This window comes from Acomys russatus, chromosome 14, assembly GCF_903995435.1.
Source record: "Acomys russatus chromosome 14, mAcoRus1.1, whole genome shotgun sequence".
Lineage (NCBI taxonomy): Eukaryota > Metazoa > Chordata > Mammalia > Rodentia > Muridae > Acomys > Acomys russatus.
The window spans coordinates 5,366,016-5,393,573 of record NC_067150.1 but is presented as its reverse complement, the minus strand read 5'-3'; the positions used below and the strand labels follow the sequence as shown (position 1 = coordinate 5,393,573).

The following is a 27,558-nucleotide window of genomic DNA, read 5'->3' as shown; positions in this document are numbered from 1 at the left end:
GGCACATCTCAAAAGCTGGAGTCCTGGACTGAGTAAAAAAGACTGAAAAGGCTTATTTTTATTTTCTTAGCATTTTTCCACGTGTGGCATCCTAGTTTGTAATGGTATTGCTCGTATGAGCATCTTCATAAGGTGGCACCTGTGGTAGATAAGAGCAGCTCTGGCATCATGGCATTCATCTGATGCGGATATGTAGACAGGGCAGAGTTTCTGTGAGATGAAAAGACAGGCTTACTGATGCACAAGAAGCCAAAGACCTGGGCCATCCTTTTCCTCCTATGGCAGTCTGTGAGATACTCATTCATAATAAAGAGGAAACAAGCTGTCTCTGCTTTCGAGCGATGATGATGACAAAGTGAAGAAAGGTGACAGTATTTTCAAACACATTTGTCATAATCTATTTCCTTGTGGGATCCCACCAGACACAGGCAATGAAGAAGGGCAGAGCCTGCAAGAATATGGGTCCCCTCCGGTCCCCTCCTGAGAAGCAGGTTCTCAGCTTTGGGGTCCACTGACTGGGTCCTGTAAACAAGGCACTCTGTGTGCTGCAGGGCCAACGGCTGAGGCAGGAGGATGAAGGAGCTTTGAGGCCCTAACTCAGCTTCAAGGATTTAATTTTCACTTTGTATCTGCAACAACCAACTGCACTCCAAGCCCTTCAGTTCCCTTAGGATGAAAAGGAACTTAGCCAACAGGCCATTTGGTGATCTGATTAAACGCCATAGGACTTAGGGGAGGCCTTCGGAGGCAGCTCACTGCGTACCTCCTGGAGAGTGACTGGGGTTGGCTGTCGCCTCCTCCCAGCTTTACCTACACCTTTCTATGCTGTGACGCTAGCGGTATCAAGATGAGAGTGTCATCTCATTTGCTCACAGATGGCAGGCAAAAGGTGTGACAGGTATTCTTGAACTGTGGAAAAATAGAAGCTTCCCTTCAACTGAGATGTGTTTTTTTCCCCTTACCTTATCCCACTAAGCCTTTCTGGGACATGTCTTATGGAATCACTCTCAACACTGAAGTGAGGTGCACCCTTCTGCGTTATTTCTTGGCTGCTGTGTTTCCCCCACTTCTCCTCTCCTTTCAGCCCTGCTGCAACCTACTGCCTCTTACTAGGCATGCACATGCTCTATTCTCTGAGCTGTCAGGCAAATAACTCTTTTGTGCATACATGTGGAGATGCACACACATATGTACACAGTCATTTGGCATTCAGTTAAGTGGCAATTAACAGGTGGGGAAATTATGAATGTTTATTGAATCCTAAAGACTATCCACAAACATGGTGTCAGTGGTGAACTTCTGGTCTGGTTTGAGGGCTAATAAATAGTAATTTGACTCTAAACTCAACACTATGGAAATAATAAAGTGTGGCAGGAGGTTTTCCTGGTGATTAAGGAATAAATCTGGGGTCAAGGTACTTGCCGCCAAGCCTGATTACCTCAGTTTGCCCGGAACCCACATGGTAGAAGGAGAGAGCTGACTGCCACCTGAAAGTAGTTCTCTGATGTGCACATGTGCACCGTGGCACACACTCTCTCTCTCACACACACACACATTATAATAAGTGTAAAGTGAAATTATATGACAATTAGTAATTATTATCACTGACATTTTTGTAAAGGTCATATATACTCTACAGTGAGCTTAAGCCATTTTTTTGTTTTGTTTTTGGGTGTTTGTTGCTGCTGCTGCTGCTGTTGCTGTTGTTGTTTCCTATACAGCCAGGCCAGGTCACTGACCAAAAATGATGAGCATCTGGGAAGGGCAGTTTCTCAAAGTGCCCGGATATTTCTACTGAGCTTCATTGGTTTAACATCAGAATGTGTCAGGCATACAATTAGTGACTAGATACACGCACTCCTTTTTAAAAAGTTGACCTCTGCTGACATCTAGAGGCTATTATTTCACTTTCTTTTTCTTTTCCCCCCATAAGACAGGAGGGTTTCTCTGTATTGCCTTGGCTGTCCTGAACTTTGTAGACCAGGCTGGCCTTGAACTCACAGAGATCAGCCTGTCTTTGCCTCCCGTGTGCTGGGATTAAAGGTGTGCACCACCACCACACCAGGCTTCACACACACTTTTGTTTAGACTTCCCCATGCTGCTTCCAAAGAAATGCAGCACAGAGAAAAAAAGTGACAGCTCTTGGTATGCCATTAACTAATTTTAGATTTATTTATTTTATTTTGTGTGTATGAGTTTAGCCTGCATGTATGTATGCATGTGTGCCACATGGGTACCCACGGAGGTCAGGAGAAGGCCTCAGACCCTGGGAAATTGAACTTCCAAAGGATTAGGAGCCACCATTATGGGACCCGGGTTCTCTGCGAGAGCAGTTAGTGCTCTTAACCACTGAGCCATCACTCCAGCCTCTGATGTGTAATTTTGATGTAATTCAATAAAACTGCATCCCCTGCTAACTTGGCTGGCAGGTGGAAATCTGTCTCAGTTTCTGTTGTAGAAGCTTCCTCAGAAATGCTGAGGCTAGAGTAACCTCAGGGAGACAGAAACGCTCGGATCATGAGTTTGCAAGCATAATTAACAAACAGGTCTCAATGGAGAACGCTGGCTCACCAGGGTCTGTCAAATTACTTCCAAATGAGTGACTTGGCAAACAGCAGAGGTCTTTGTCTGTCTCTCAGGTAGTTGTGGGCACAGCGGAGAGCACCTGGCACTTCTGTAGGCACCTAATCTTTTAATATATGAAGGACCTGTACACCAGAGCCTCAAGCCAGACTCCATGAATTCACCTGTACTCTTTGGATGTTATCATATTTCTGACATGAAGTATATTCCCCTCTCCTGCGCCGCCCCCACGCCACCACCCCCCCACCCCCCGTTCTAAGCAGTGAGAATATTTGACAAGTCATTTGGGGGTATTATGTATTTTATAGCTATATTGCAATGCTTTTTAAAAATTTTTTCCTGTAAATTTAATTAACTTCGTGGCTTTGAAGTAACACCTGCCCCCTATGACTTCTAATTCACAATGAGACCATTTTGTTGTGGCCTAATTACAGATGCCAACAGAGAAAATATTCCTGTAATGACTCCCTATGCTATCCCATGGCTAGTCAGAGAACTCTGCTAGCTATGTATTTCAGAAGCATTTTGATGTTTTCAACCTTTGAGAAGGTATATATTTACACATTCAGGGCCTGACTGACAGCCTTTAAATCTAGGTGTTTAATTTCATTTTTGAGACAGGGTTTCTCTGTTTAACAAGCCTCGGCTGATCTGGACTTTGTAGACCAGGTTCTAAACTGGAGATTAAAACTAAATGAAACAACAACAACAACAACAACTTAAGAAAACATTTTGAAAGTGTCAGACTCCTTGAAATGAGCATAATTTTGTATGGAGTTGACTTCATGTTGAAAAAGGAAAAAGTTGTCATAGGCTCTTAGGTATTGGCAATCCCAGCTAAGTACTCCTGCCTCCCCACACAGAGGATGTGGGAGGAAGCTACGCACATATGAAAATGGGTTTAAATTGCCTTTCTCTTTTAATTTGAAAAATAATAAATGGCATTCTATAAGTCTCTTTCGAAAATATTTTCCAGGTTACTGCAGCAAGAAGCTGCAGGCTGACTGAGCCAGTGGCTAAGGCTATGGAATAAGATTGCAGTGAAGTATGTAAAATCTCAAATCAAATTTTTTCTAGATAAGCTTACTATATAAACATGCTTGTCCCATAATTTTATGATAAGCCCTCTTATTTACAGATAGAAGTACATAGTAATTAAACACATATGAATGTGTGATTTCAAGGCTAAGAGCGTGGAGTTTCTTTTCTGAGGATTTTACCCAGGGTAGGAATGATCATGTGATTTTTCTGTTTTGACTCAACTCTGACCTACGCTGAATTTTAAATTCTTGCTGAAATCCTTTTCTAGCCAATACCAGGATCTATACTGCCATCTTGTGGTAATTTTTGTTATCTCCCTTTGGACAAACTGTCACTGGCCTTGGTCAGAGTCTTCCTGTGACATGCTGCCCCCTCTTTAAGTCTAATGTCCTTTCGTGTTCTGTTTTGGCTAGAGACCCTTCCCACTTATCTCCGATCTCCCTTCTTGGCCTTTTGTGGTTATTTCATGATGCATTTGCATGACAGAACAGTTCGCAGAACACCTGATCATGACCACACAGAGACATGAGATGAAAAGGCAACGATCTCTTGTTTCTGTCTCACATTCATGATTCGATTGCTAAATGCGTTGGTCAAAAGTTGTTACATTGAGAAATTAGAATAAAATACACTTTGCTTGATATTTTGTATTGGAACGATATTTTCAGATATATATATATATATTAAAAAGCAAATTTTTATGACTCTTTTGTGTATGTTTTTATCTTTGCAGCTTTTGTCCTTCCTTCAGGGTTTATTTACGTTTTACCACGAGGGATATGAACTTGCCCAGGAATTTGCACCATATAAGCAACAGCTGCAGTTCAACTTGCAGAATGTAAGGATGCACCTGCTCTGCCCGTTCCTTAGCAATGACACCAGTTAAGACCAAGCCAGGCCTTGTCTAAGCATGGCAACCACAGCAGCTCAGAGTCCTCCTTACAGACATCCTCATGCTTTACTTCCTATTTGAACGTATGCCAGAGAAGACTGATTTTATGTTAGGAAAAACCATACGCTATTGCGTTTTATAAAAGCAAGTGGTACAATGTGGAAATCCTTGGACGTTAGCTCAGTGGGTGACACAGGACAAATAGGGTCTGCCCTCCGGGTTGAGTACAGTTAGTGCAGGGCTATACACCTGACATTTTTCATGGACCTCACCACACACAAACAAGAATAGAAAAACATGTGGTGATGCATACATAACCTGATTATAAAAATGCTGTCACAATATACACAGATATAGAAACAGCACAGGTACCTACAAGGTGTGCCCCCCCCCCCTTTTTTCTGTCAGTTACTCAAAGCTAGGAGCAGAGGAGAAGCTCACTGAGTTTAGGTGAGTCTTATTTGTTGAGAAAGCAGTATTTTTCTATTTTCAAAGTGAAGGTCTCAGGCTTTACATTGTACAGGCTCATCTCTCTGAAGTCACATTGAAACACCTGCTATTGATTATTCACCTAGAAGTTAAATGTAGTTTTGAGACATTCAAAAGCATTGCCTTACCATACAAGTGTGAGTTATTTATGCACTGTCCATTTCCACCAGCTTACTTGGTGGCATCCTCTAGTCTTTCAGTCTTTGAACACACAGTGACACTCCCACTGTCAGCTAGGGCATTTCTTCCATTGTCAAACCCAGGGAAGAGCAAAGTCCTGAAGCTGAGATTCAGTCACTGAAATCCCGAGTGCCTAGGACTCCAGCCAAAATAACCTTCATTTAGTCTTCTGAAAAAGGTGTGTGCTTCTCTGCTTCTCCTGGTCCTGTCATCATGGCGTCTAGATAGCACACTTCAGAGCTTGTGTGCCCCTGCGGAACTATGCATTTTGAGTTTTGTAATCATGTTTGGCTCTCCACTTTTACTTAACGTAGGTTCCCTAGAAGAGAAAGTTCTACCTTTAACTCACTTGCATGGGTTTTTTCAATGTGGAAGACAGTTGTCTGTCCTCAGTAGAAACTGAAAAGGAAAATGACAGACTCCAGAGAATTTCTCCAAGTTGTTTCTCTATTAGCTACAATTATTGCAGTTGGAACAGGAGAAAGAAAACACTTGAAAAAAATCAATCCTTTTGCCTGAAAGAGAAAAACAATGAGACACTCCCCTCCAAAACCCTAATTTGCTTTGAGGTTCATTTCTCTGGTAACCTGTGGATTTTATGTTTTTAGACACATTTTGCTAGGGTGAAGTGTTTTAAATGCAAAACAGATTCTTTTGTAGAAAAACCTTAAGTTTTCTACAGATTAAGCAAACTTATTGTCAAGTGTATAAATTATTATTCTCAAAAGAAGGAAGAACTTGTATTCATGTGAATAAGTTTTACGTTTACTCATTCCTCTTACACTTTTACACTCCTAACAACTGTGTTAGTACTTCCAGAAATGGAACCACATGACACACCCTCAAAAAAAAAAAAAAAAAAAAAACCTGCCAGCTGTAGACTGCAGAGATGTAGACTCTAGAGCTGAGGTTTTTTCCAATGGCCACCTTAATCTACCCATGTGATGCTTCCATTCTTGACTTCATAACAGCAAAGTGATTTTACTGAATCCTAAGAAGTAATAAAAAATAAAAATAAAAACAAAAGCCTTTGGGACAAGATTTTATTTTAAACTTGTTCATTGAGACATATATTGAAAGCATCATTTTTTTTTCCTTCCTCAAAAATGTATTAAGTTCTTCTGTATCTACTTTTAATCTTAGCTAATCTGAAGCTAGCAGAGGCTCAGTCATTTCAATTGCTGTAGCTCACCTGCTTGGGACTTACCACAGAGTGTGAAGGTGGAATGTCTCTCTCACAGTTAGAGGCAGAGTCAGGGAAGAAAGTGAAAGTCCTCCAGGAGTGAGTCAACATGACAGACAGAGCCCTCGTGTGTTCAACAGACAGAGCCAAAAGCGTCGAGGGGACCCTCATACATATGGCAGGTTTGAAAGCTTAGTTGAGAAGTTCCTCAAAGCTGGGGGGAAATGCTAAGTGAGTTTGTCGTTTCTCTCCGCTGAAGACAAGGAATAACTTTGAAAGCACTCGACAAGAGGTGGAAAGGCTGATGCAGAGGATGAAGTCGGCCAGTCAGGACTACAGACCACCCAGCCAGTGGACCATGGAGGGCTATCTTTACGTCCAGGAGAAAAGTGAGTCTCAGAAACTGATGTGAGGTCTCCCTTTTACTTTCCTTTTATTTCCCATGTGTGTGCATAATGTTTGCACGTGTGTGGACACATCTGTGTGGATGCACACGGACATAGGATTCATGTGTCTAGAGGCTCATATCGGAAACCATCCCTTATTTCACCCTACTCTTTCATGAGGTGGGCCTGTCAATCAAGGATGGAGATCACCAGTGGGGCTAGTGTCATTAGGCAGTGTGTTGGTCAGGGTTCTGGAGAAACAGGGCTTATAGGTTTATTAGAGTGGCTTACAGGCTCTGGTCCAAGAGTCCTGTAGTTGTTCATTCCAGGAGGCTGGATGTCTTGGCTGCTCTTCAGCATATGCTGGAATCCCAGGTATTAGGCTCCAATAACAATGAAGGAATGAACTTGCCAGTGAGAGCAGGGGCAAGCCGGCGAAGAGAGCAAGCGTCCTTTTCCCATGGCTTTTACATAGGCTGCTGCCACCTTTATACAGTCCAGATCTAAGGTGGCCCTTCCCACTTCCGGTGATCCAGTCAAGAAACCCCTCGCAGGTGTGCCCAGCAGCTTCAGTTATGGTTAATGCCAGATGTAGTCAAGTTGACAAACACTAACGGTCATCACAGCCTGCTTGCTCTGTCAACTCCATCTCTGCCATATCCAGCTGACGTGTCACTTGGGTTCTGAGATTAAAGCTTCCATAGCAAATACTTTAACACACTCCCCCTAGGCCTCAAAGCATTACCCTAGCCCCCTCTTTAAAAAGTATGGTGTGTGTGTGTGTGTGTGTGTGTGTGTGTGTGTGTGTGTGTGTGTGTGTGTACACTACACTGTGTGCAGGGCAGAAGACAACTTGTAGGATCTCCCTCCTCCATCTTTGTCTCAGGGACTGAACTCAGGTTGCAAGCCTCGACAGAGACACTTTACCTGCTGAGGCGCCTAGCTGGCCCGGGGTTTGGTGTGTCTTATAACTCAGCATGCTGCATCTGCACCGCACACCTTGTCTACTTCCTTGACTGCTTCAGTATGACTTCACAAAGGAAGACTACATCTTTGTACAAATTGGAAACAGTCTTCTCTCCACCACGACCGTCACCAAAGCGGGCCATTATTATTTCAGAGTTTAGCAAAAGATCCCTGATGATGACAGTGCTGAGTGCAGCTTTAGAATTTACTTTAAAGGTCCATAGAAAATTAAAAATAAAAGCCTTGTCAGGATGACTTACGCTGGTGACTACACTAATAGTTTTCCCCTCAGCAGCATCATTTCATTAAATCCTGGGCTCCGCTGGTTTTCAGAAGTAAAAGTGGCAATTATGCCATGTCACATCGATGCCCTTTGCTTCCTGAGGTGAGAAAACAAATAGCAGACCCAACAGAGAACTGTCTTAACGGCTGCATGCTCAGAATGTTCTCCCACAAAAACCAACACAAATCCATTCATACACGGGTAACTGGGGCCCCTTCTGTGTGCTGTCATTAAATGAAACCACTCTGACCATTTTGACCAATCAACTCAGTTTCGAGTCAGATGTGCACTAACGGCCCTGTTCTCGCATTTGTGGTGATCGAGCTGTTATTTTCAGCCTCGTGGACCGGAATGTGCTTTTGAAAAGTAGAAAACTGCGTGTTTACATTTTGCAGCAATGCCTAATATGCTTTGAAACATTCTTGCCTTTTTGGGGGGGAAGAGAGAGGGGAGGGTTTATTTGGCTCACTGACTGTCAATGAGAAAAGTCAAGACAGGAACTCAGGACAGAAACCGAGAGGCAGTGACTGAAGCAGAGACAATAGAGGGAAACCAGACTTAGAGTGGGCTAGGCTCTCCCACATCAGTAACAATAAAGGAAATACCTTACACACCAGCCCATAGGCCAGCCAAGGTAAGTCTAGGCTTGTGTCAAGTTCACAAAACTAGGCTATCCCACGTATGTCAACTTGGACACAGAAACACATCACCTTCATCTGTATCCTAATTCATTTCTTGTCCAGCTGGTTGAGACTGTAACACACTCAGACGACCTTGTTCCAAAGTCTCCACACTAATGGTAAGAAAAGGTTGGTTTAGTTGGCAGAGTAATGCAGTTGAAGGGTTTGTGATGGAGAAGGCAGAGCTGCAGCGTTGACTGTGAAGGTTTTTGAGGTACACATGTCACAGGGTCACTAACATGTCGATGGAAGGCCATCTGAGATACTCAGGTTATGCCCAGGTGTTGAATAGTGGCACGCAAGCGCATACCAATTCAGTTGACAGACTTGGCAAACAGTCTAGATGGATAAGGAACCTAGGCTCAGGTGAGGTGCTAAGACTGTCCCGTTCCTGAACTGTCTGCTCTTTTCAGATCCTGAGGGAATGAATCCTGATTGAGGTTCCTGCTGTTTTATAAATAGAGCATAAGAAATATGCTCCATTTGAGCCTCCAGTTCATAGCTTAATTCACTGGGTCAGACAAGTATGAGGTCTAGCTTTGGCCTGGGACACAGCACTTGGGATATTTTGAATTTCTCAGATCTGAAATATCAGTATGACTACGTTTGTACTGAGTGTGGACTGAGCAAGGGTGAGGGTTTGTGACCCTGAGCACCAGGCGCTCTGCAGCCGTGAACTGAGGCAGGGAGGGATTTCCAGAGCTTTAGGAAGAACTGTTAGGCATTCTTGCCTGATCCTTTACTTCGTGTCTTCTCCCTGGGTAGCAGACAGCTGCTGAGATTCTTGTATACACACCATTTGTTTTTCTTGATCATGTTTTCCCCTTTCCCCAATACTCATGCCGGTCCCCCTCACTTCCCTCCCACTCACTTAAGGTCACAACCTTGCTCTTTCTCCAAACAAAAACAATAACTCAAAGTCAAGGCAAAAACGTTTCGTTTTGGCATTTTTTTTTTTTTTTTTGTCCCACTTTTCATTCTAAACAGAAAACGTTTTGGATTACCTACCGAAATTGTCTTGACCCTAGTCTTCAAGTCTTTACTATGCAGTCACTATGTAGTAGTCCACTCACTGAAGGACCAAGGCTTGCTGACCAGTCCCTGGACAAGGTAACATTTGGGGTCAAGTCTACCAAGTTCAGGCTTTTAGTGATGGAGGGCTGAGGATTGTCTGGATGGATCTAGCAAGGACTTGATGTGCGCATCTGATCTCCAAGCCTTATTGTAAGACATCTGATTGTATGTAAGTCATCCTGAGCCTCTGGGTTGCTAGCCTTACCCTGAGGTTATTTCATTCATTTTTTGTTTTTTTGGTTTTTTGGTTTTTTTTGTTTTTTGTTTTTTTGAGACAGGGTTTCTCTGTGTAGCCTTGGCCATCCTGGACTCACTTTGTAGACCAGGCTGGCCTCGAACTCACAGCGATCCGCCTGCCTCTGCCTCCCGAGTGCTGGGATTAAAGGTGTGCACCACCACGCCCAGCTAATGGCACTCTTCTAACCTATAAAACCCCGGGCAGTCTTTAGTTCTCTGATCTCTCTATGCATCATGGGATCTCATCTGTCTGTTATGTCTTCCTAAGACCCTTTGACTCACATCTCTCCTTTATCTCCACAATTTCAGTCTTGGCTAGTCTTCTACAGAAAACTCTTCAAGGCTTCTCCTCTGCCCTCAGGCCTTCCCCTCAGTTCACCCTTGCAGCAGTTTTCTGAAAGTCCCCCAGGAAATGCTGATGTGTCTGTGCCCTTTTTGTGAGGGAACATGGACAGTGTCTGGCACTGGAGACCTTCGCAGGCAAGATAACTCCTTTCTTTTTGTGAACCCCTCTCGGGTTCTGCCTTTCTGGTCCAACAGAGTTTCCACTTGGCATTTCTCTGGGTCTGCCGGCGTCATGTATACAATTGCACTGGTTGTATTTGGCCAACAGACTCTTGTAGTAACTGATGTCCTTTATGTGCACATCTCTGGAGCCATCCCTGCAGTCAGTGATGGTGGGGCAGAGGTAGCCACCAGCTCCTGGATGCACAGCTCCTTTTTCTGCTTGGGAGCTGCTGACATTGTCCACCTCTGGGCAACATTAAGTCTCACCTAATAGTCTTTGGTTAACCTGGGAAGCACATGAGTTTTAGAGTCAGAAATCTATTGGAATTCCTTGTCTGCCGTGTACTTTTGGATTTTGGTTAAACTAGACAACTGCATGTAGAATTATAACAGATTTGCACTTACCACCATTCATAGAACTTAACTCCAAATGGATCAAAGACCCAAAAATGTATCCACACTCACTGACTCCTATGAAGGAGCAAGTGGAGAATAACCTTGAACTCACTGTGACAAGAAAAGACTTTGTAAACAGAGCAGCGTTAGTGTACCCTGTAAGACCCACAGTTTCATGAAACTGGAAAGCTTCTGTAAGGCAAAGGACACCATCTTCCAGACAAAGCAGCAGCCTACCGAGGGAGAGATCTTTACCAATTGCATGCCCAATAGAGGGTTAATATGTAAATATATAAAAATAACTTTAAAAGGACATCAATAAAACAAATAACCCAATTTAAAAATGAGGGGCATAAATAAACATAATTCTCAAAAAATGAAATGCAAGTGGCTCGGAAGCACTTAAAGAAATGTTCAGCATTCCTTGTCATCAGTGAAGTGCAGATCAAAGCTACTTTAAGATTTCATCTCACACCTTTCAGAATGGTCAAGATAAACAGAACAAATGACAGCTCACGCTGGAGAAGATGTGGAGTAAGGGGCTCTACCTCAAGACCCAGCTTTACCACTCCTGAGACACGTACTCAAACATGTTTATTGCTGGTCTGTACATAGTATCCAGCAATTGGAAACAGTCTCGTTGTCCATCAACACAGGAATGGATTAGGAAAATGTCACACATTTATACAATGGAATATTATTCAGTTGTTAAAAAATAAAAACATGAAATAATGAAAAATCATAGGTAAATGGATGAAAAAAGAAAAAAAAATCATCCTGAGTGAGGTAACCCAGACCCAAAAAGAAATTCATTTATGTGTGAGTATTAGAGGCTAATCTTTTTTTGTTTTGTTTTGTTTTGTTTTTTCAGACAGGGTTTCTCTGTGTAGCCTTGGCCATCCTGGACTCATTTTGTAGACCAGGCTGGCCTCGAACTCACAGTGATCCACCTGCCTCTGCCTCCCGAGTGCTGGGATTAAAGGCGTGCGCCACCACGCCCGGCTCTAATCTTTCTTTTTTAAATTTTATATTTATTATAATTTATTCACATTATGTCCCCTCACTCTTATCTTCCTGTTCCCACCCTACCTTCCTCTTCTGCCCTATTCCCCTCTCCTAGTCCTCTGATGAGGGGGGCACCCCACTGTCTGACCTCAGCCTATCAGGTCTTATCAGGATAGCCTGCATCCCCTTCCTTTGTGTGCCCACAAGGCCGCTCCACCAATGAGCAGTGACCAAATCACAGGCACCAGAGTTCCTGTCAGAGGCAGTCCCCTCTCTCTCTCCACACCATGTGGAGAATGAGCTATCTACTGGCTACGTCTGAATAGAGGGTCTAGATTCTTTGCTTGCAGTATCCTTCATTGGTGCATCAGTTTGTGCAGGCCCCCAGGTCCAGATACACCAGCCTTGATGGTCTCCTTGTGGAGCTCCTGACCCCTCCGGGTCCTTCCATCCCTCACCTCTCCCATACAACTCTCAGTGCTTCACCCAGAGTCCAGTTGATAGTCCTAGTATTTGTCCCAATCTCCTGTTGGGTGGTGTCTCTCAGAGGACATATATGATGGGCTAATATCCACTTATAAGAGAATATATACCATGTGTGTCTTTCTGGGTCTGGGTTCACTCACTCAGGATGATCTTTCCCAGTTCCATCCATTTACCTGCAAATATCAAGACTGCATTGTTTTAATACCTGAGTAGTATTCCATTGTGTAAATGTACCACAGTTTCTCCAGTTGAGGGACATCTAGGTTGTTTCCAGATTCTGGCTATTACAAATAAGGCTGCTATGAGCATAGTTGAGCAAATGTCATTGTTGTTATGGTGGAGCATCTTTCTGGTATATTCACAGGAATGGTATAGCTGGGTTTGAGGTAGCATTATTCCTAACTTTCTGAGAAAGGGCCACATTGAATCCCAAAGTTTTTGTATGGATTTGCACTCCCACCAACAATGCAGGAGTGTTTCTCTTTTTCCACATCCTCCTTAGCATGTGCTATCACTTGAATTTTTGATCTTAGCCATTCTGACAGGTATAAGATGGAATCTCAGAGTTGGTTTGATTTGCGTTTCCCTGATGACCAAGGACATTGAGCATTTCTTTAAGTGTTTCTCAGTCATTCGATATTTTTCTGTTGAGAATTTTCTGTTTAGCTCTGTACCCCATTTTTAATTGAGTTATTTAGTTCGGTGGTATTTAATTTCTTGAGTTCTTTATATAATTTGGATATTAGTCCTTTGTTGGATGTAGGGTTGGTGAAGATCTTTTCCCAGTATCTAGGCTGTTGTTTTGCTCTGTTGACAGTGTCCTTTGTCTTACAGAAGCTTTTTACTTTCATGAGGTCTCATTTACTAATTGTTGACCTTGGTGCCTGAGCAATTGGTGTTTTGTCCAGGAAGTTGTCTCCTGTGCCAATAAGTTTATCAAACTTCTCCCCTCAGGACTCAGGAACTCTGGAAGAGGAGGCAGAAAGATTGTAAGAGTCACTGAGCATAGAAGACATTAAGGAAACAAAGCCTTCTAGACACCAGTTCACCTCTGAAATCACAGATCCTGTGCAACTGGCAAGGGCCTGCCCTGGCCCAAAGTGTAGGGGGTCCTACTGCTGAGGTGGGGAGGCAGGCACAAGCTCCCATCCCTAGCCAACAAGCACTCTTCAATTGATAACTGCTTGCAAATGAAAGTGGGTTTCTCCAGTGACTCAATACACCTACAAACAACCCCTTTTTTCTTAATATTTTTACATATACATTTATATTATTATACATATATAAGACAAAGTACATAGAGCAAGAAGAACCACAAAACAATCAGGAATGATATTAATGTTAAATTCATAGTGTTTTGGCTATTTGTATTTGGCAACCTTGAAGAAGGCAACTTTCCTATCTTGATGAGTCTAAAATTCTTAATGTAAATCAGAATTTAACATATCTCATCTCTATCAACTTAAACCATGTAACTAGACCTAAAAATATCTTAACCTCTAAACAACTAAGCTTAATTGTATGACTTAACTATCTGGTCTTTAACCCCATCAGAGACTTGCAAAGCAATAAAATTAATTACCTGAGTAAACAGGAGGTGCAAGTTAACAACTTCTTAAGGCTTGATGCCCAGCAGATGGCCAACACAAAATCAAGTCAAGGGTAGTTTGAGAGACTTTTTTTTAATCTTAATGGTGTTTTGCTTGTTAATTATGATTTCTAATTTTGAATTTGTATATATGTATGTATGTGTGTATTCTTTGTGTTATATCTTTTGTTGCTGTTAATTTGTTGTTTTATTCTTGTTTGTTTTTATCATTTGTTTTGTTTTGTTTTGTTTAGAGAGAAAGATGCTGTGAGGTTGAAATGGCGGGATGTAGGGCCGATCTGGAATGAGATGAGGGAAGAGAAACCATAGTCAAAATATACTGTATGAAAATAACTCTATTTTCTTTCTTTTAAAAAATTTTTTATTATGTTTCTTTCTCAACATATACATTTATATTATTACACATGGGTAAAATAAACTACATACAGCAGGAAGAACCATGAGACAATCAGGAGTTATATAAATGTTACATTCATAGTGATTTGGCTATTTGTATTTGGCAAACTTGAAGTAAACATCTTTCCTATCTTGTTAGGTCTAAATTTCTGAACGGAGATTAATACCTCTCATCTCTCATCTCTATTAACTTAAAACATCTATCTTGATCTAAAAATATCTTGACCCCTAACCTACTATGCTTAATTGACAGACTAAACTAGCTAGTCTTCAGACCCATCAGAGACTTGAGAAGGGATAAAACTTAAATACTTGAGTGAACCCAGAGTGCGGGTTAGCAGCTTCCAAAATGAAAAAAAATGACTGAGACAGTTTACTGCCTGAACAGTCACTCAACGCTCTCTATAACACTGGAGCATCATCTTCAGCCTTCTGGCTTAATATATCTGACAGATATATTTGTGAGGCAGGAACTATTGAGGACTTTGCTTACCCTGTCTTGGCAGAGTTTGGTCATCAACTCTGCCTGCATCTAAACTTGCCCATTTTTAGGCAGAATTCTGTCTGTGGTAGAAACGAGGACATTTTGCCCAGTGGCTTGTTTGCCACATTTGAAGCCAACTCCATAAGGAGGTTTTTGATGCTCGTCATCTTCTTTGAGGTAGGCTGGGTGTTGCCAGCAATTAACCTGTCCAGATGCTTATTTTCACTAAGAGTTGGGTTATAAGTATTATTGGTCTTTTGCAGAGTGGAAACTAGGTTTGACTCAGGGACGTATCTCCTTTCCTTTATCTTTCTTTTGTAGGTAAGGAGATAGGAGCTGAAAAGAAAGAAAGGGGGATATAGAAATACAGAGGGAGGATAGAACAAAAGGTGGATTATTGAATCTACTCCTCTTTCAAGGCCTTAATTGTTACTCACAAATAATGTTCTTTTTTTAATTCAGTGGTATTGAATTTTGTATATTGATGCAAATCATGTTCATGTCAAAAGCTAGTCTAATTTTATCACAAGAATATATATTCTAACAATTGATATGTAATATGAATAAATTAATGATATATATAAAACAGAATATATATTCTAGGTCTAATAGATAGATATGATTCTATAGACATATGAGGTAAAATAGTTAAATAAGGTCTTCAAAAACCTCAGAGACCTACAGAACGTCATTTAAAGATATTTTTATTATTCTAAAGACTCTTTGACAGCAAGACACTAAAATAACTTTATTTTCCAAAATAAAATAATGTAAAAGACAATTTGGAGTATTATTCCTTTAAGGAGAACCCCCAATGCCTATGCACAGCTGGCGTTTCTTAGGTATGTAATGCTCTTTGATAATGTCTAAGGTTCTGAGGTAAAGGGATGTAGTAAGTATTTCTGAATGTGACCTTCCCACCCATATCTGTCACCACTCTCTGCGATCATTGGGCTGGATGACTGAGCTTCTTTGTTTTGCAGCTTTGGAGTTGTAATAAATTTTCAGATACTTTAATAAGGGGCTTTTAAGTGACTTGGCCAAGATCATCTTCCACACGGCTGCCAGCAAACCTTAAAGCAAGTGGCAGGGTGAACAGCAAATGTCACCTCAAAGTGGGGAAGGTTTCAATTTTAAGAGAAGGCAGGAAATAGAAGGAGACATTTTTGATCTAAAATGTCATCAGAGCATGGTGGCTGCTTCATTTTAAAGCAAAAAGCTGATCCTACCAATACATCGCTAAGTAACCAAGTCACTGGCAGTTTGCATCAGCCGTGTCCCACTCGTCAGCCCTCGGCTGTTAAGTAATTCCACATTACATGGCATGCAGTGCCAAGTGTTGTCAAGTACTGTGCTGTGAAGTGGTCCCAGAACAGAACTGGAGTTAATTGCTGTAATCCCTTGTGATTGCGAAGTGTATGTGTACCCTGTCATTTTAAAATCTGGAGTAGCTTAAGTATTAACCAAAGTTAAGGCTGACACCAAGGACACTATTATTAATGACAAAGAAACCCAGTGACTCATGAAACACTGTTTTATATTTTAATTGCTTGCTTTTGAGTGCAGGGTTCTGAAATCAAGCCAGCAGTCATATTATGCATAGAGGTGGCTAAGAAATTTTGTTTTGAGTGGGTGGAGTGGTAACTGAAGACGCTTTGAAGAAGGGAGCCCTAAGCTCTGTTTTCAACACACACAGCCCGTCATGGCCTTTGGACTCAGGGCGATCAGCTTCTCTGGGTAAAGGCACTGAAGACAGAGGAGCGCCCAGTTCTTCAGGGACAATACCAGCCCGTGACGTGGTGTGCTGAGCTGTGAGAAAGGGGATAGTGTTTATGATGAAAACAAAAGTGAGCATTACTAATACGTACATTTCTTGTAATATAAATAATGCAAATAGAGGAATTATTATTTTAAGAACATTTGAATTTTTAAAAAACACAAGGTCTCCTGTAGTCCAGCGGGCCTTGGCCTTGTTATGTAGCTAACAATGGCCTTAAACTTCTCCTTTTGCCTCTGCCTCTTAAGTGCTGCACTCTCATCCTGCAGCCCCACGTCTGCCTTAGTAGGGTGCAGGAGGGCACCCTACCCTCTGAGCTCTTCGGTCTCAGGCTTATTTCTCTCACATCAACAATGAGAGGAAGTAAGCCCAAGGTTGGGAAATTCAGAGAAGACAGTCATTCACTATAGCTCATTCGCCAGGTGCTTCCTGAGGGCCAATATGCGTTCTAATACTAAAAATATTCCTATCGGCTATCAAGCACTGTGATACACCCTGTGATCTGAAGGCAGGGATATCATGGGCTCAAGGCTAGCTCTGGATACATGGTTTGAGGGAAATTAAAGCAAGACCCCCCCCCCCCATCTTTGAAAATACACTTATATATTCAGTGTTAGTGCAATTTGTTTTTTAAAAATATTTTCTATTCATTGTTAATTGGACCTGCTGACCTGATTACACATTTGCAGATAAGGTTAAGATAGCTGAGGCTTACATGTTGGCTTGCTTGTGGGTTTCCAGATTCTGAGGGAGCTTGAGTAAAGCCGTTTGTCTGATTCCTTGATGCTGTCCTCAGTCACCTTTGCTCAGATTGGCCCCTCCTCCCAGTGAGTGTTCCAGCTACAGTGGTGTGGACGCGCGCGCATGTGACCATGCACAGACGTGGGTGTGCAAATCATTTATCCAAACCTGAAGTGTTTTTTTTTCTCCTGCATCAGGACCACTGGGGTTCACATGGACCAAACATTACTGTACTTACGACAAAGGAAGCAAAATGTTCACCATGAGTGTCTCCGAAGTGAAAGCCAGTGGGAAGATGGTGAGTGAGTGAGCGTCCTTATCAGATTGAGCTCGCAATTTAAGGAATGGGAGCTAACTAAGGTGTCGCCTATGCATCCTTTCCATACTAACAGCACACATTTTTTTATAACTGAAAAGTTCATTAAAAAAAACCCTATATTAGCCTGTGACCATAAAGTGGGGGAGGCTAATAGGGTGGGGGTGGGAGGGTAGGAGGAACAGAAGGACACAAGTGATGGGAGAACAACTGAGTTGTAATCTGAATAAATTAATTAAAACAAAAACAGAAACAAAACAAACACTATTAGTTACATTAAAAACAAATGGGCAATGTGTTTTCTTTAGCTGGGGCTATCATGCATTTATAAGCAGTTGGGTCACAGGGAGGGGTTCTTCAGCAGATGACTGAGGTACCCTCCTACATCCTTGGCTTCAGAAGTTGGGGCCCAGGAAATGAGGGCCAGTGGGCAGACCCACCTTTACTCAGGGGTTCTGCATCCTGTCTCAGCTGGCCATGCCACAGCTGCCCTGTGTGCCCTTGCCTCTGACATTCTATGAACTCACGTACCAAAATGCTGACTAACACCTTTCTCAGGCTTACTTACCCCATGAGTTAATTTGTTACTAAATGTCATAGTGTAGTCTTTCTTAGATACCAGATATGCCTCACTCTCTTTCTTTCCTCCTTTTTGTCTTTCTTTTTTTTTTTTTTTTTTTAGCTAAGGTACTCACATGGGTAATGACTGATCTTGTGCCCTAGTTGGTTTGGTCATGGGCTAAGAACGCTGCAGGTGGATTTTATTCCTAAAGATAAATCCTTCTAATCTTATTTCAACAGAGGAGGGAGATGTTTCTAGAAAGCGAATGGGTCACACGGGCAGTTTGTAATGTGGGACTCAGCAGAGGGAAATGATGGAAACTGGAAACACCAAGATGTGTTAACAGAGACGGCCTGAGCTCAGGCATCCCTCAGAGCCTAGGAATTCACAGTGAAAGAGACAGAAACAAACTGGGAGCAGACCAGAGAACAAGCCCATGTGCCCTTCACTGGCAGAGGTGTGACGTCACATTTCACTCCACCTGTGACTAGCTTAGAGTAGCCGTTGCCAGAACTTCAGCTTCGGTGACAGTTGGGGTGTTGTTCATGATGCAAATTGGCCAAGCCAGGGTGCTGGTAATAAATCTATGAGCTTTGCAACCAAGACGCGGGTTGACCAACCCTGAACTGACCTTGTCCACGATGCAGGTGAGCGTCTCGCACGTAGAAGAGAAGACCTGAGAGGTCTCAGGGCCCTGTTCAGTTCACAGTGGAGCCATGCCTGCTGTGGACGCTGCAGGAGCAGCGTGCAAATGTGAGCTTCACTATTGCGGAGGCTCCAGTGCACAAACCATACCCGTGGCACTAATCTCTTAGCCACCTGGGAGGTGTTTGTGCTTACGTTTTTATTATCGGGGATTTTGGTGGAGAAATAGTGTGTAATGTCCTACACATGCACTGCACATAAAGCTGTGATGACATATCTTTCTGAGCCCTAAGAGCATGTGCACTGCATGCTGCCTCTTCCTGTTCAGATTACATGTGTGTAAAGGTACAGGGAAGTCTTGCCACAGATTTCACAACAGATTGTGAATGAGTGAGGAGGGAGTTAAACTGTTATGCAATGACTTGTCTTCAAGATAACACCTTCGGTTGGCAACCTTGGATCAGTGTACTTCAGCTCACTCCCTTATGTTAGTAACTACGTACCTTTCTTTCTTCTTCTTCTTTTTTTTTCCAGAATGGTCTCGTTACTGGTTCACCTGAAATGTTTAAATTAAAGTCATGTATTCGACGAAAGACAGACTCGATTGACAAACGCTTCTGCTTTGACATCGAAGTGGTTGAAAGGTTTGAACACTATTTTCCACGTTGTACTTTTTAATTAATTTCTATGTCTATATCCAAACAGACACAAACAGCATTAGCAGTGGTTCTCAAGCTGTGGGTCGCGACCCACGTGCGGGGTGCACGATCCTTTCCGCAGGGGTCATATGAGACCATTGGAAAACACAGATATTTACATTACGATCCCTAACAGTGGCAAAATTACAGTGATGAAGTAACAATGAAAATAATTTTATGGTTAGGGTCACTGCAACAGAGGAACCATGGGTACTGAAGAGCTAAAGCTTTAGGAACATTGAGAGCCCCTGGCATATAGTGTTTGTAAGGAGAGCACCAACACTTTCTTTCACACACTTCCGTCTTTCACATATTTATCTAATACATTTTTATTGCACGATATTTTAAAAATAGAACAGAAACATGTGGCCAAATGCTGCTGAAAAGTCACACCTGGGAACCTGGGAAGTTGACATAATTGGCGTATTAGACAGGAGGGTAGAGCAGCCTGCACCCCCCACGAAGGGGAAGAAGCCCACAGCGCTGCTCGCTGGCTGCGTGACAAACAGCTTTACTTTTTAAATTTATCCTCTCATATATTATCTATGTCCTGATCACAGGTTTCCGCCCTTCCTCTCCTTCCCCTGCCCTCCATGCATGCTCCCGCTGCTTCCCTTGAGGAGAGGGCAGGCCTCCCAGGGACACGAACCAAACATGGCATAGCAAGGTGCAGTGAGATTAGGCACCTCCCCTCATATTAAGGCCGGACGGGGTCCCAAAGCAGGCAAATGTGCAGAACAAGCATTTGTATCATCCCCCAAAGCCCGATGGCCTTGTTATTAAGGAATAAGAAGGCTCCAGGGGGACACTACAGACTGCATAGCTGGCCAAGTTCAGCACCGCTAGAGGGCTGCTACATGCACAGCCCAATTATATTTCCACACATTCTAGTTATTGTTACTTAAGCTCTGTGCTCTTGTCATCTCTAAGGTAGGAAAAGCAATCCCCACATCCCGGGTTTCCTGAGGGTGACATGAAACAACACTGCGTTCTTATGAGCAAAGCACCCAGAAAGAGATAGAACCATCCAGCCGATATCCACTGTGTCACTAGTTGTGTCCTCCTGTGACACTGACTTCAGCTGCACCAAGGGTGGGCTCAGCAACATGTGTCTGTAACCCCAGCACTCTGGAGGCTGGGGCAGGAGGATTACAAGTTTGAAGTATAGTTTGTGGTACTTAGACCTTGTCCCAGAGGAACAAAATAAATTCAATCACATCAAATTATCTGGGCCCTTATGTACATCTTTTTCTATTCTTTTTTTTTTTTTTTTGGTTTTTTGAGACAGGGTTTCTCTGTGTAGCCTTGGCCATCCTGGACTCACTTTGTAGACCAGGCTGGCCTCGAACTCACAGCGATCCGCCTACCTCTGCTTCCCGGCTCTTTTTCTATTCTTATTTTCATATCTACAGAAGAAATAAATGTTATTTCTTACCAGATTATGCTATTCCAAATTTTTAATAATTTCATATTAATTATGAAAAATGTTCCCAGTGTTTGCCGGGCTGACTGCATCAGTTCTTGCATGAGTTAACATGTAACATTTCTATTACTCCCCACCCCATTTACATTGTTTCCGATTCTATCTGGAGCTACATCCTTAAGTAGCTGCTTCAGCATGTCTGCACAGAAGACATTTTGTGGATACAGCTTGTGGAGACAGGGTCTCACCTGTAGTCCAAGCCTGGCCTCAGTCTCCCAGCTGCAGACATACACCCACATGCATTTCTTGAGAATTATTTCCAGGGAATCCATTTTAATGCTGTGACCATGGTGCAGAGGAAAGCTGAGTACCCCTGGCTGGCTGGCTGTGAGCTGAGCCTTCTCACAATGTCACTGTTGGTGACTATGGCCTCACATCAGGGTCATGAGCTTAATCACTCTCACTGTTGAATATCTGAATATCAAATGACTTCGAACAGCAGTGGATATGGGTTTGCCATCTTTTTTTTTTTTTTTTTAACCATTTCAGGGGAACTCATTTGAATTAATTTGTTCAGACAGCCCTGTGCCTTATACGTTCATGCCTTATCTGTCATCATTTAAATTTAAAAAGTGTGTGTGTTTGTGTGCATGTGTGTTTGTGCATGTGTGTGTGTGTGTGTGTGTGTGTGAGTGTATGTGTGTATGCATATGTATTTCTGTGCATGCATGTGTGCATGGGTGTATGTATGAGTTTGTGAATGTGTGTGTACATGTGTGTGTGTGTGTACATGTGTGTATGTGTGAATGTATGTGTATGAGTGTATGTATGTAAGTGCATGTATATGTGCATGTGTGTTTCTGTGCATACATGTATTTATGTATGTGTGCATGTGTGTGAGTGTGTGAGTGTGTATGTGTGCATGTATGTGTGAGTATATGTGAGTGTGTATAGTGACTTTTCTGAAAGTAGCCTATAAAACAAACCTTCCAGTTTCTATTTCTCCTTTTCTTCATTGCTTTTTGTCTTTTGATCACTTTTCTTTCCAAATTATGACTTTATAATTAATCAAGGACTTGAAAATTTGCAAATGCACAGTAGAATGAAGTTTACATGTGGAACGTCTGTCTGTCAATAGGCATGGCATCATTACCCTGCAGGCATTCTCTGAAGCTAACCGGAAACTCTGGCTGGAGGCCATGGATGGGAAAGAACCGGTAAGATAGTGATGTCCTCTCTAATTTGTGTTTCACTCTACAACTTACAGAGCACCTCTGCATTTTATTTTTACATGTATATAATATAGCTGAAAACATTAAAGTAAGAAAACAGATGAGAATGGCCTGTCCAGCTTTCCTGGTGTCAGCTCAGCCACTAGCCCATAACTCCTATTTGTAATTTGTTTTTCAGGAAGATTTCTAAGACTAATGTACAACTCTAAAATTACTTTAAAATATTTATAATCACTAATATGGCTGCATTCCTTGCCTCGTTTTTTTGGTTTCATATTTAGAATATGTGTGGAGCCATCCTTTGGTCCAAGCCTCTTAAAAAAAAAAAAAAAAAAAACAGCAGTTAACAAAGCAGTGAATAAGAGACAGTCACATTTTATGCTTGTAATAGTCATGTTGATGTCTGTGTGGTAATTTACATGCAAACACCAGGGATGATTATGTAGGAAAGAGAGAGCTTATTCACTACCATTGACTTCCACACTGAACACTGTTCCTAAGTCATAGAGTGAGAGCACATAGATGGCACCACCCCATCACCAGAGAAGGTTCCACAGATGGCAGAGAATCCAAGAACAGTCTGAGCTAATTGCCTGAGCAATGATACTAGCTAGCATGCTCTGCAGACCCTGAAAACCCCCTCCCACCTCCAACCCTGTTCCCAGGCCACAGCCAGATGAGCCCAGGCACTGTGCGTATGTTTTAGACTCTAAAGTTTAGAGGATCATCTAAGCACACAAGAATGTGTTTTTTAGGTCTACCAACCTAAGTAAATAATTTAAAAAACTGGCTTTGTGTTGATTCCTTTCTTCTTCTACTGTATTGTATTTTACAATGTCAATCAATCAAAAATGTCAGTCAGTGGTAGATTTTTTAAAATTTTGAGACTTTTTATAAATGGTTAAGAAATCCTGATCTGGGGCTGGAGAGATGGCTCAGAGGTTAAGAGCAGTGGCTGTTCTTCCAAAGGTCCTGAGTTCAATTCCCAGTAACCATGTGGTAGCTCACAACCTTCTATAATGTGACCTGGTGCCCTCTTCAGGTGTGCAGGCACACATGAGGCACAATACTGTATAAATAGTAAATAAATAAATCTGAGGGAGAAGAAGAAGAAGAAGAAGAAGAAGAAGAAGAAGAAGAAGAAGAAGAAGAAGAAGAAGAAGAAGAAGAAAAAAAAGAAGAAGAAGAAGAAGGAGAAGAAAAATTAGAATTGCGGGATGATTTGTGATCTCAGGAACATCATCAAGACTGTACCCATGGAAAACAGAGCCCATGCAGCTCACTGAGGAAGGTGCAAAGTCAGAGGAATTCTGCTGTGAGAGACACTGCCAGGAGAAGGTGCTGAAGCAGAAGCAGGAGCAGGGAAAGAGTGAAAGAGACTCAGACTGAGACGAGCAGAACTTAGCCCAGGCTAGACCATCAAGGATGGAACAGTAGGGTTCAGCAGACAAGCTGAAAAAAATGGTGGCACCCTGAAAACAGTTGCTGTACCTTAAGCCAAGGCCCTGAATTTTTGTTTTAGTGTAAACATCACCTTGCCAGTCTTCTGCATGGCCCTTAACTGCAGTAACTAACGGATGTCCTTTGTTTTCTAGATTTACACGCTGCCGGCCATTATTAGCAAGAAAGAAGAAAGTAAGTCATTTTTCCTCTTCCTTTAAAATGTTTGCATGAGCACTTTAGATTTTGGCTTAACAAAGATTTTTAAGGAAACTAAAACGTAATCAGAAATAAGCTTTTCTGCTATCTGAGGACTTGCAGAGTAAGCCACAAATAAAGCCAGTTAGATTTCCTGAAGAGAAATGAGAAAGCAAGAGAAAGAACAAATGAGTTCTGTGTATGTCCTAACTGGTGCCCTCCTCCTCAGCTTGGTCCATTCCTTTAAACACAGCCTCAGGGAAAACTCCTAACTCCATAGAGAAGCATGGGACAAAACACTGAAAACTACGGAGTGGCTGTAAGCAAGGCTGCGCCGGCCTGAGCAGAGCGCATGCTGAAGGCTAGTGCATGAGGCCGCGCTGTGCCGCGCTGTGCTGTGCTGGTGGAGCCAGGAGACCCTGTACAGCCCAAGCAGGAAGAAGTCCTTTGCTTTGCAGTCACCCTTGATTCCATACTTGCTCTTCATGCTATAAGTGAAGTTGTGCAATTCATTAGAAAAGGAAAGTTTGATCGTTCTTAAGACAAAGCTCCATGTGAAAAATGAAATGACAGAAACCCCATAGAGAGCTGGTGTAGGATATTGAACCTATAAATGCTTTAGTGGTTATGGGACATAATACGCTCTTCTTGAGACTATAAGATATTGTGAAAATCCACTTGGAAGGCAGTAGCTATCCTCAGGGTTAAGCGTGCTGTCCACTTGAAATGACGATGAAATGCCTCCTCAAACGGGGCCACTGGGAGAGAGCTTCACCAGCAGTTCCTCATCACCTTGTCACCTGAACTCATTTTTCAGGAAAACAAAATTTTCTTTCTTGACATAATGGCACTGTCTCAACACCTCCATCTTGGTCTTTAACAAAGAAAAAGGGCAATCGATGCGTCCCAGGTTTTCTCTGATGCTGCCTTAAGGAAGCCAAGGTGCTTAGTTCACATCCTCCTGTGTGGTCCATTCTGTTATCCTGTTATGTACCTGTTTTATTCCTGGTTTGGAAACAGAGCTACATTTCAATGGATGTTCCGGTGGGGAATGGAACCTTAAACTTTCTGGACAGCTTTACTGTTTGGCCGTTCTCTGGGTGACTTTCTCTTTGTGTGCCTTGGGGTATGGTCTTTCTAGTGTGACACAGACATTGCCCTTTCTCTCTGTATTTTAAGCAGCTGCCATCTGTGAACCGTGTTCCTCCTGAGCTTTGCACTGCTTGGGTAGTGTATCATTGGGCTTGACAGTGTCCTAAGTGGCTTGTTCCATCATTTCATCCTCCCATGATCAAACAGTGTTATTCCCATGGCCAGAGTCCTAGCTTAGGTGGATTGCATGGGCCTAATAGGTGAAGAGGAACAAGAGAAAGGTCCTGAGGGCATCAGGACCACTAGCACATGTGCTCATGCCTTTTTGTCTCTCTAAAACCCATATGGCACAGTGTTGGATATGGCTTAGTCAGAAATGCCAGATTCTGTTGAGATGACTAGCTTTGCTAGCTCCAGAAAGCTGTTCTTGTCCCCACTTCTGTTGGAATTCTGCTGAGATCACTAGTTTTCACGCTGCTGACTGGTCTCATGGAAACGTCGTTTGGATTTGAATAAAAATCTTTAGCCTTGAACAGTTTCCAATTGGGAGAAAATGCTTACACTTAACTTTTGATTGAATAAATTGACTGTATTACATTAGTCCATCTTCAGGCCAAATGCCATTGGTACTGTAGGATTTCAGTGTCTGGGAATTTGGTGGCAGCTGGATTCTAAATCTCTTATGGTGTTCTCCAAAACAAGGACATGTAGGGGTGGGGCCCAGGGACGTTTGGGAGAGTTCTCAGACTGTGCCGGTTAACAGATCCACTCTAGCCCTTGAAGAAGCCACCAAGGAAGGTGCTCACTCAGGCTCAGGCATGGTGGAGAAGGGGGAGCAAAGTGACAGCATTTGGTTGCTTTTCTTGTTCACCTGTTCTGAAGCAGCCATAGCTCCACCCAGAGCTCCATGTTTCTACCATGGAGGATAAGTTCCCTTTCTTTCTACCCCACCAAAAGTACTTTACCTTCCACCAAAGAACAGTTAGGAGAAACACTATCAGTGTGTCAGTGTGGGTATCCACGTGCCATTGCGTCGTGTGCACGTCAGAGCACAACCACCTCGGTGTTGGTCCTCACCATACTTTAATTAGAGACAAGGACTCTTCTTTGCAGCTGTGCACACTAGGCTACCCAGCTCCTGGGCTTCCAGGCCATCACCTTTCTGTGACTCCCGTCTCACTGTCAGAGTCCTAAGAGTACAGGTGTATGCGACCAAGCCTAACCTCATGTAGGTTCTAAGGATTCAGACTTCAAGCTTGCCTGGCAAGTGCTTTCCTCACTGCTATCTCCCCAGCTCATGCACACTGCCTCAATCATATTTCTTAACTTATTAATAGAGATTTTCATGGCTGTCTCTTCTGAAATTAAGGAGTAAGTACTTTTCAATTTTTGGCTATTAAAAACAGCAAGCCTACGTTAGTTGAATTTTTCGTAGCGCTAATGAAAGCAATACAATAATCCCCTCATAGCTTTAGAACACTGCTCATTTTCTATCACACGAATTTCCTAAAATTTGGCACTTCTCAAGACTATATTTTATAAACTATGGACAAGCAATGGAAGCCACACCGCAGCAGAGAATGCCGAGTGAGTGCTCTGGTAGATGCGCTGTCGAATAGACGTCTGCAGACATGAACTGGCAAGAGACGACTGCGAAGGGAGCATTTTGTTTTCTCACTAAGGATACTGATACTAATTCTGTTGGGCTGAGTTACTTTCTTGAGTCTGTGTTATTATAGCAAAAGCTGCTTATGTTACACATAATTAAATGAGAGAAGAACAGGCCAAGCCCATGTGACAGCTGATCCTTAGACCTCAGAGGCTTGCAGCAGCAAGCATTCTTATCCAGTTCATGGTGCGTGTCCACACAGGTCCTCAGTGTCTTGTTTCTACTCCAAAACTTGAGTTCATAGAACAGGCTTCTTCTGTGTCTTGCTTTTCTTATACCAGTGGTAAGAAAACGTGGCAGGCTACAGCCTCGGTCCTCTGGGAGGTGGCATAGGATCAGTCCTATTTCATCTCTTGGATAATGTTGACTGCATGGCCATAACCAGGCTTCAAGATGCTAAGAAGTGTGGTCTTCCTGAATGAAGGACAAGGCAGCATAAACAGCAGCCAGAGGGTACACAGTCTATTCAGTTTAGTGGCATATTGCATTTGATCACTTGGATTTACTGAAGTATAATAAGCCTAGAGGGACATTTCTTAATGTCCAATTTATCTCTTCAGCAGCCCCCTAGGCTGCTAAGCCTTCCCCACTATATGCTTGAGCTATGACTGTTTAAAGAAACAAGTCATCACTCTGGGTCCAAATTGCTTTTTGTTTTTTTTCTATTTTCTTTCCTTTTTATTTTAATATTTCTTATTTTTTACATATACATTTGTATTATTATACATATACAAAATAAATTATATACAGCAAGAAAAACCATGAAACAATCAGGAATATATTGATGTTACATTCATAATGTTTTGGCTATTTGTATTTGGCAGCCTTGAAAAAAATGTATTTCCTATCTTGGTGAGTCTAAAATTCTGAATGTAAATCAATATCTA

The 27,558-nt window shown here is 42.4% G+C and overlaps 1 protein-coding gene across 1 annotated transcript in view; it reads left to right on the top strand.

Moving 5' to 3' along the window:
- Arhgap42 (Rho GTPase activating protein 42) overlaps positions 1-27,558 on the top strand; it is a 237,266-nt gene that overhangs the window by 185,835 nt on the left and 23,873 nt on the right. Inside the window, exons 7-12 of the mRNA XM_051155902.1 lie at positions 4,359-4,463; positions 6,629-6,758; positions 17,594-17,694; positions 19,454-19,563; positions 22,179-22,257; positions 23,868-23,907. Coding sequence (XP_051011859.1) covers positions 4,359-4,463; positions 6,629-6,758; positions 17,594-17,694; positions 19,454-19,563; positions 22,179-22,257; positions 23,868-23,907 — 565 coding nt within the window. The remainder of the gene's footprint in view (positions 1-4,358; positions 4,464-6,628; positions 6,759-17,593; positions 17,695-19,453; positions 19,564-22,178; positions 22,258-23,867; positions 23,908-27,558) is intronic.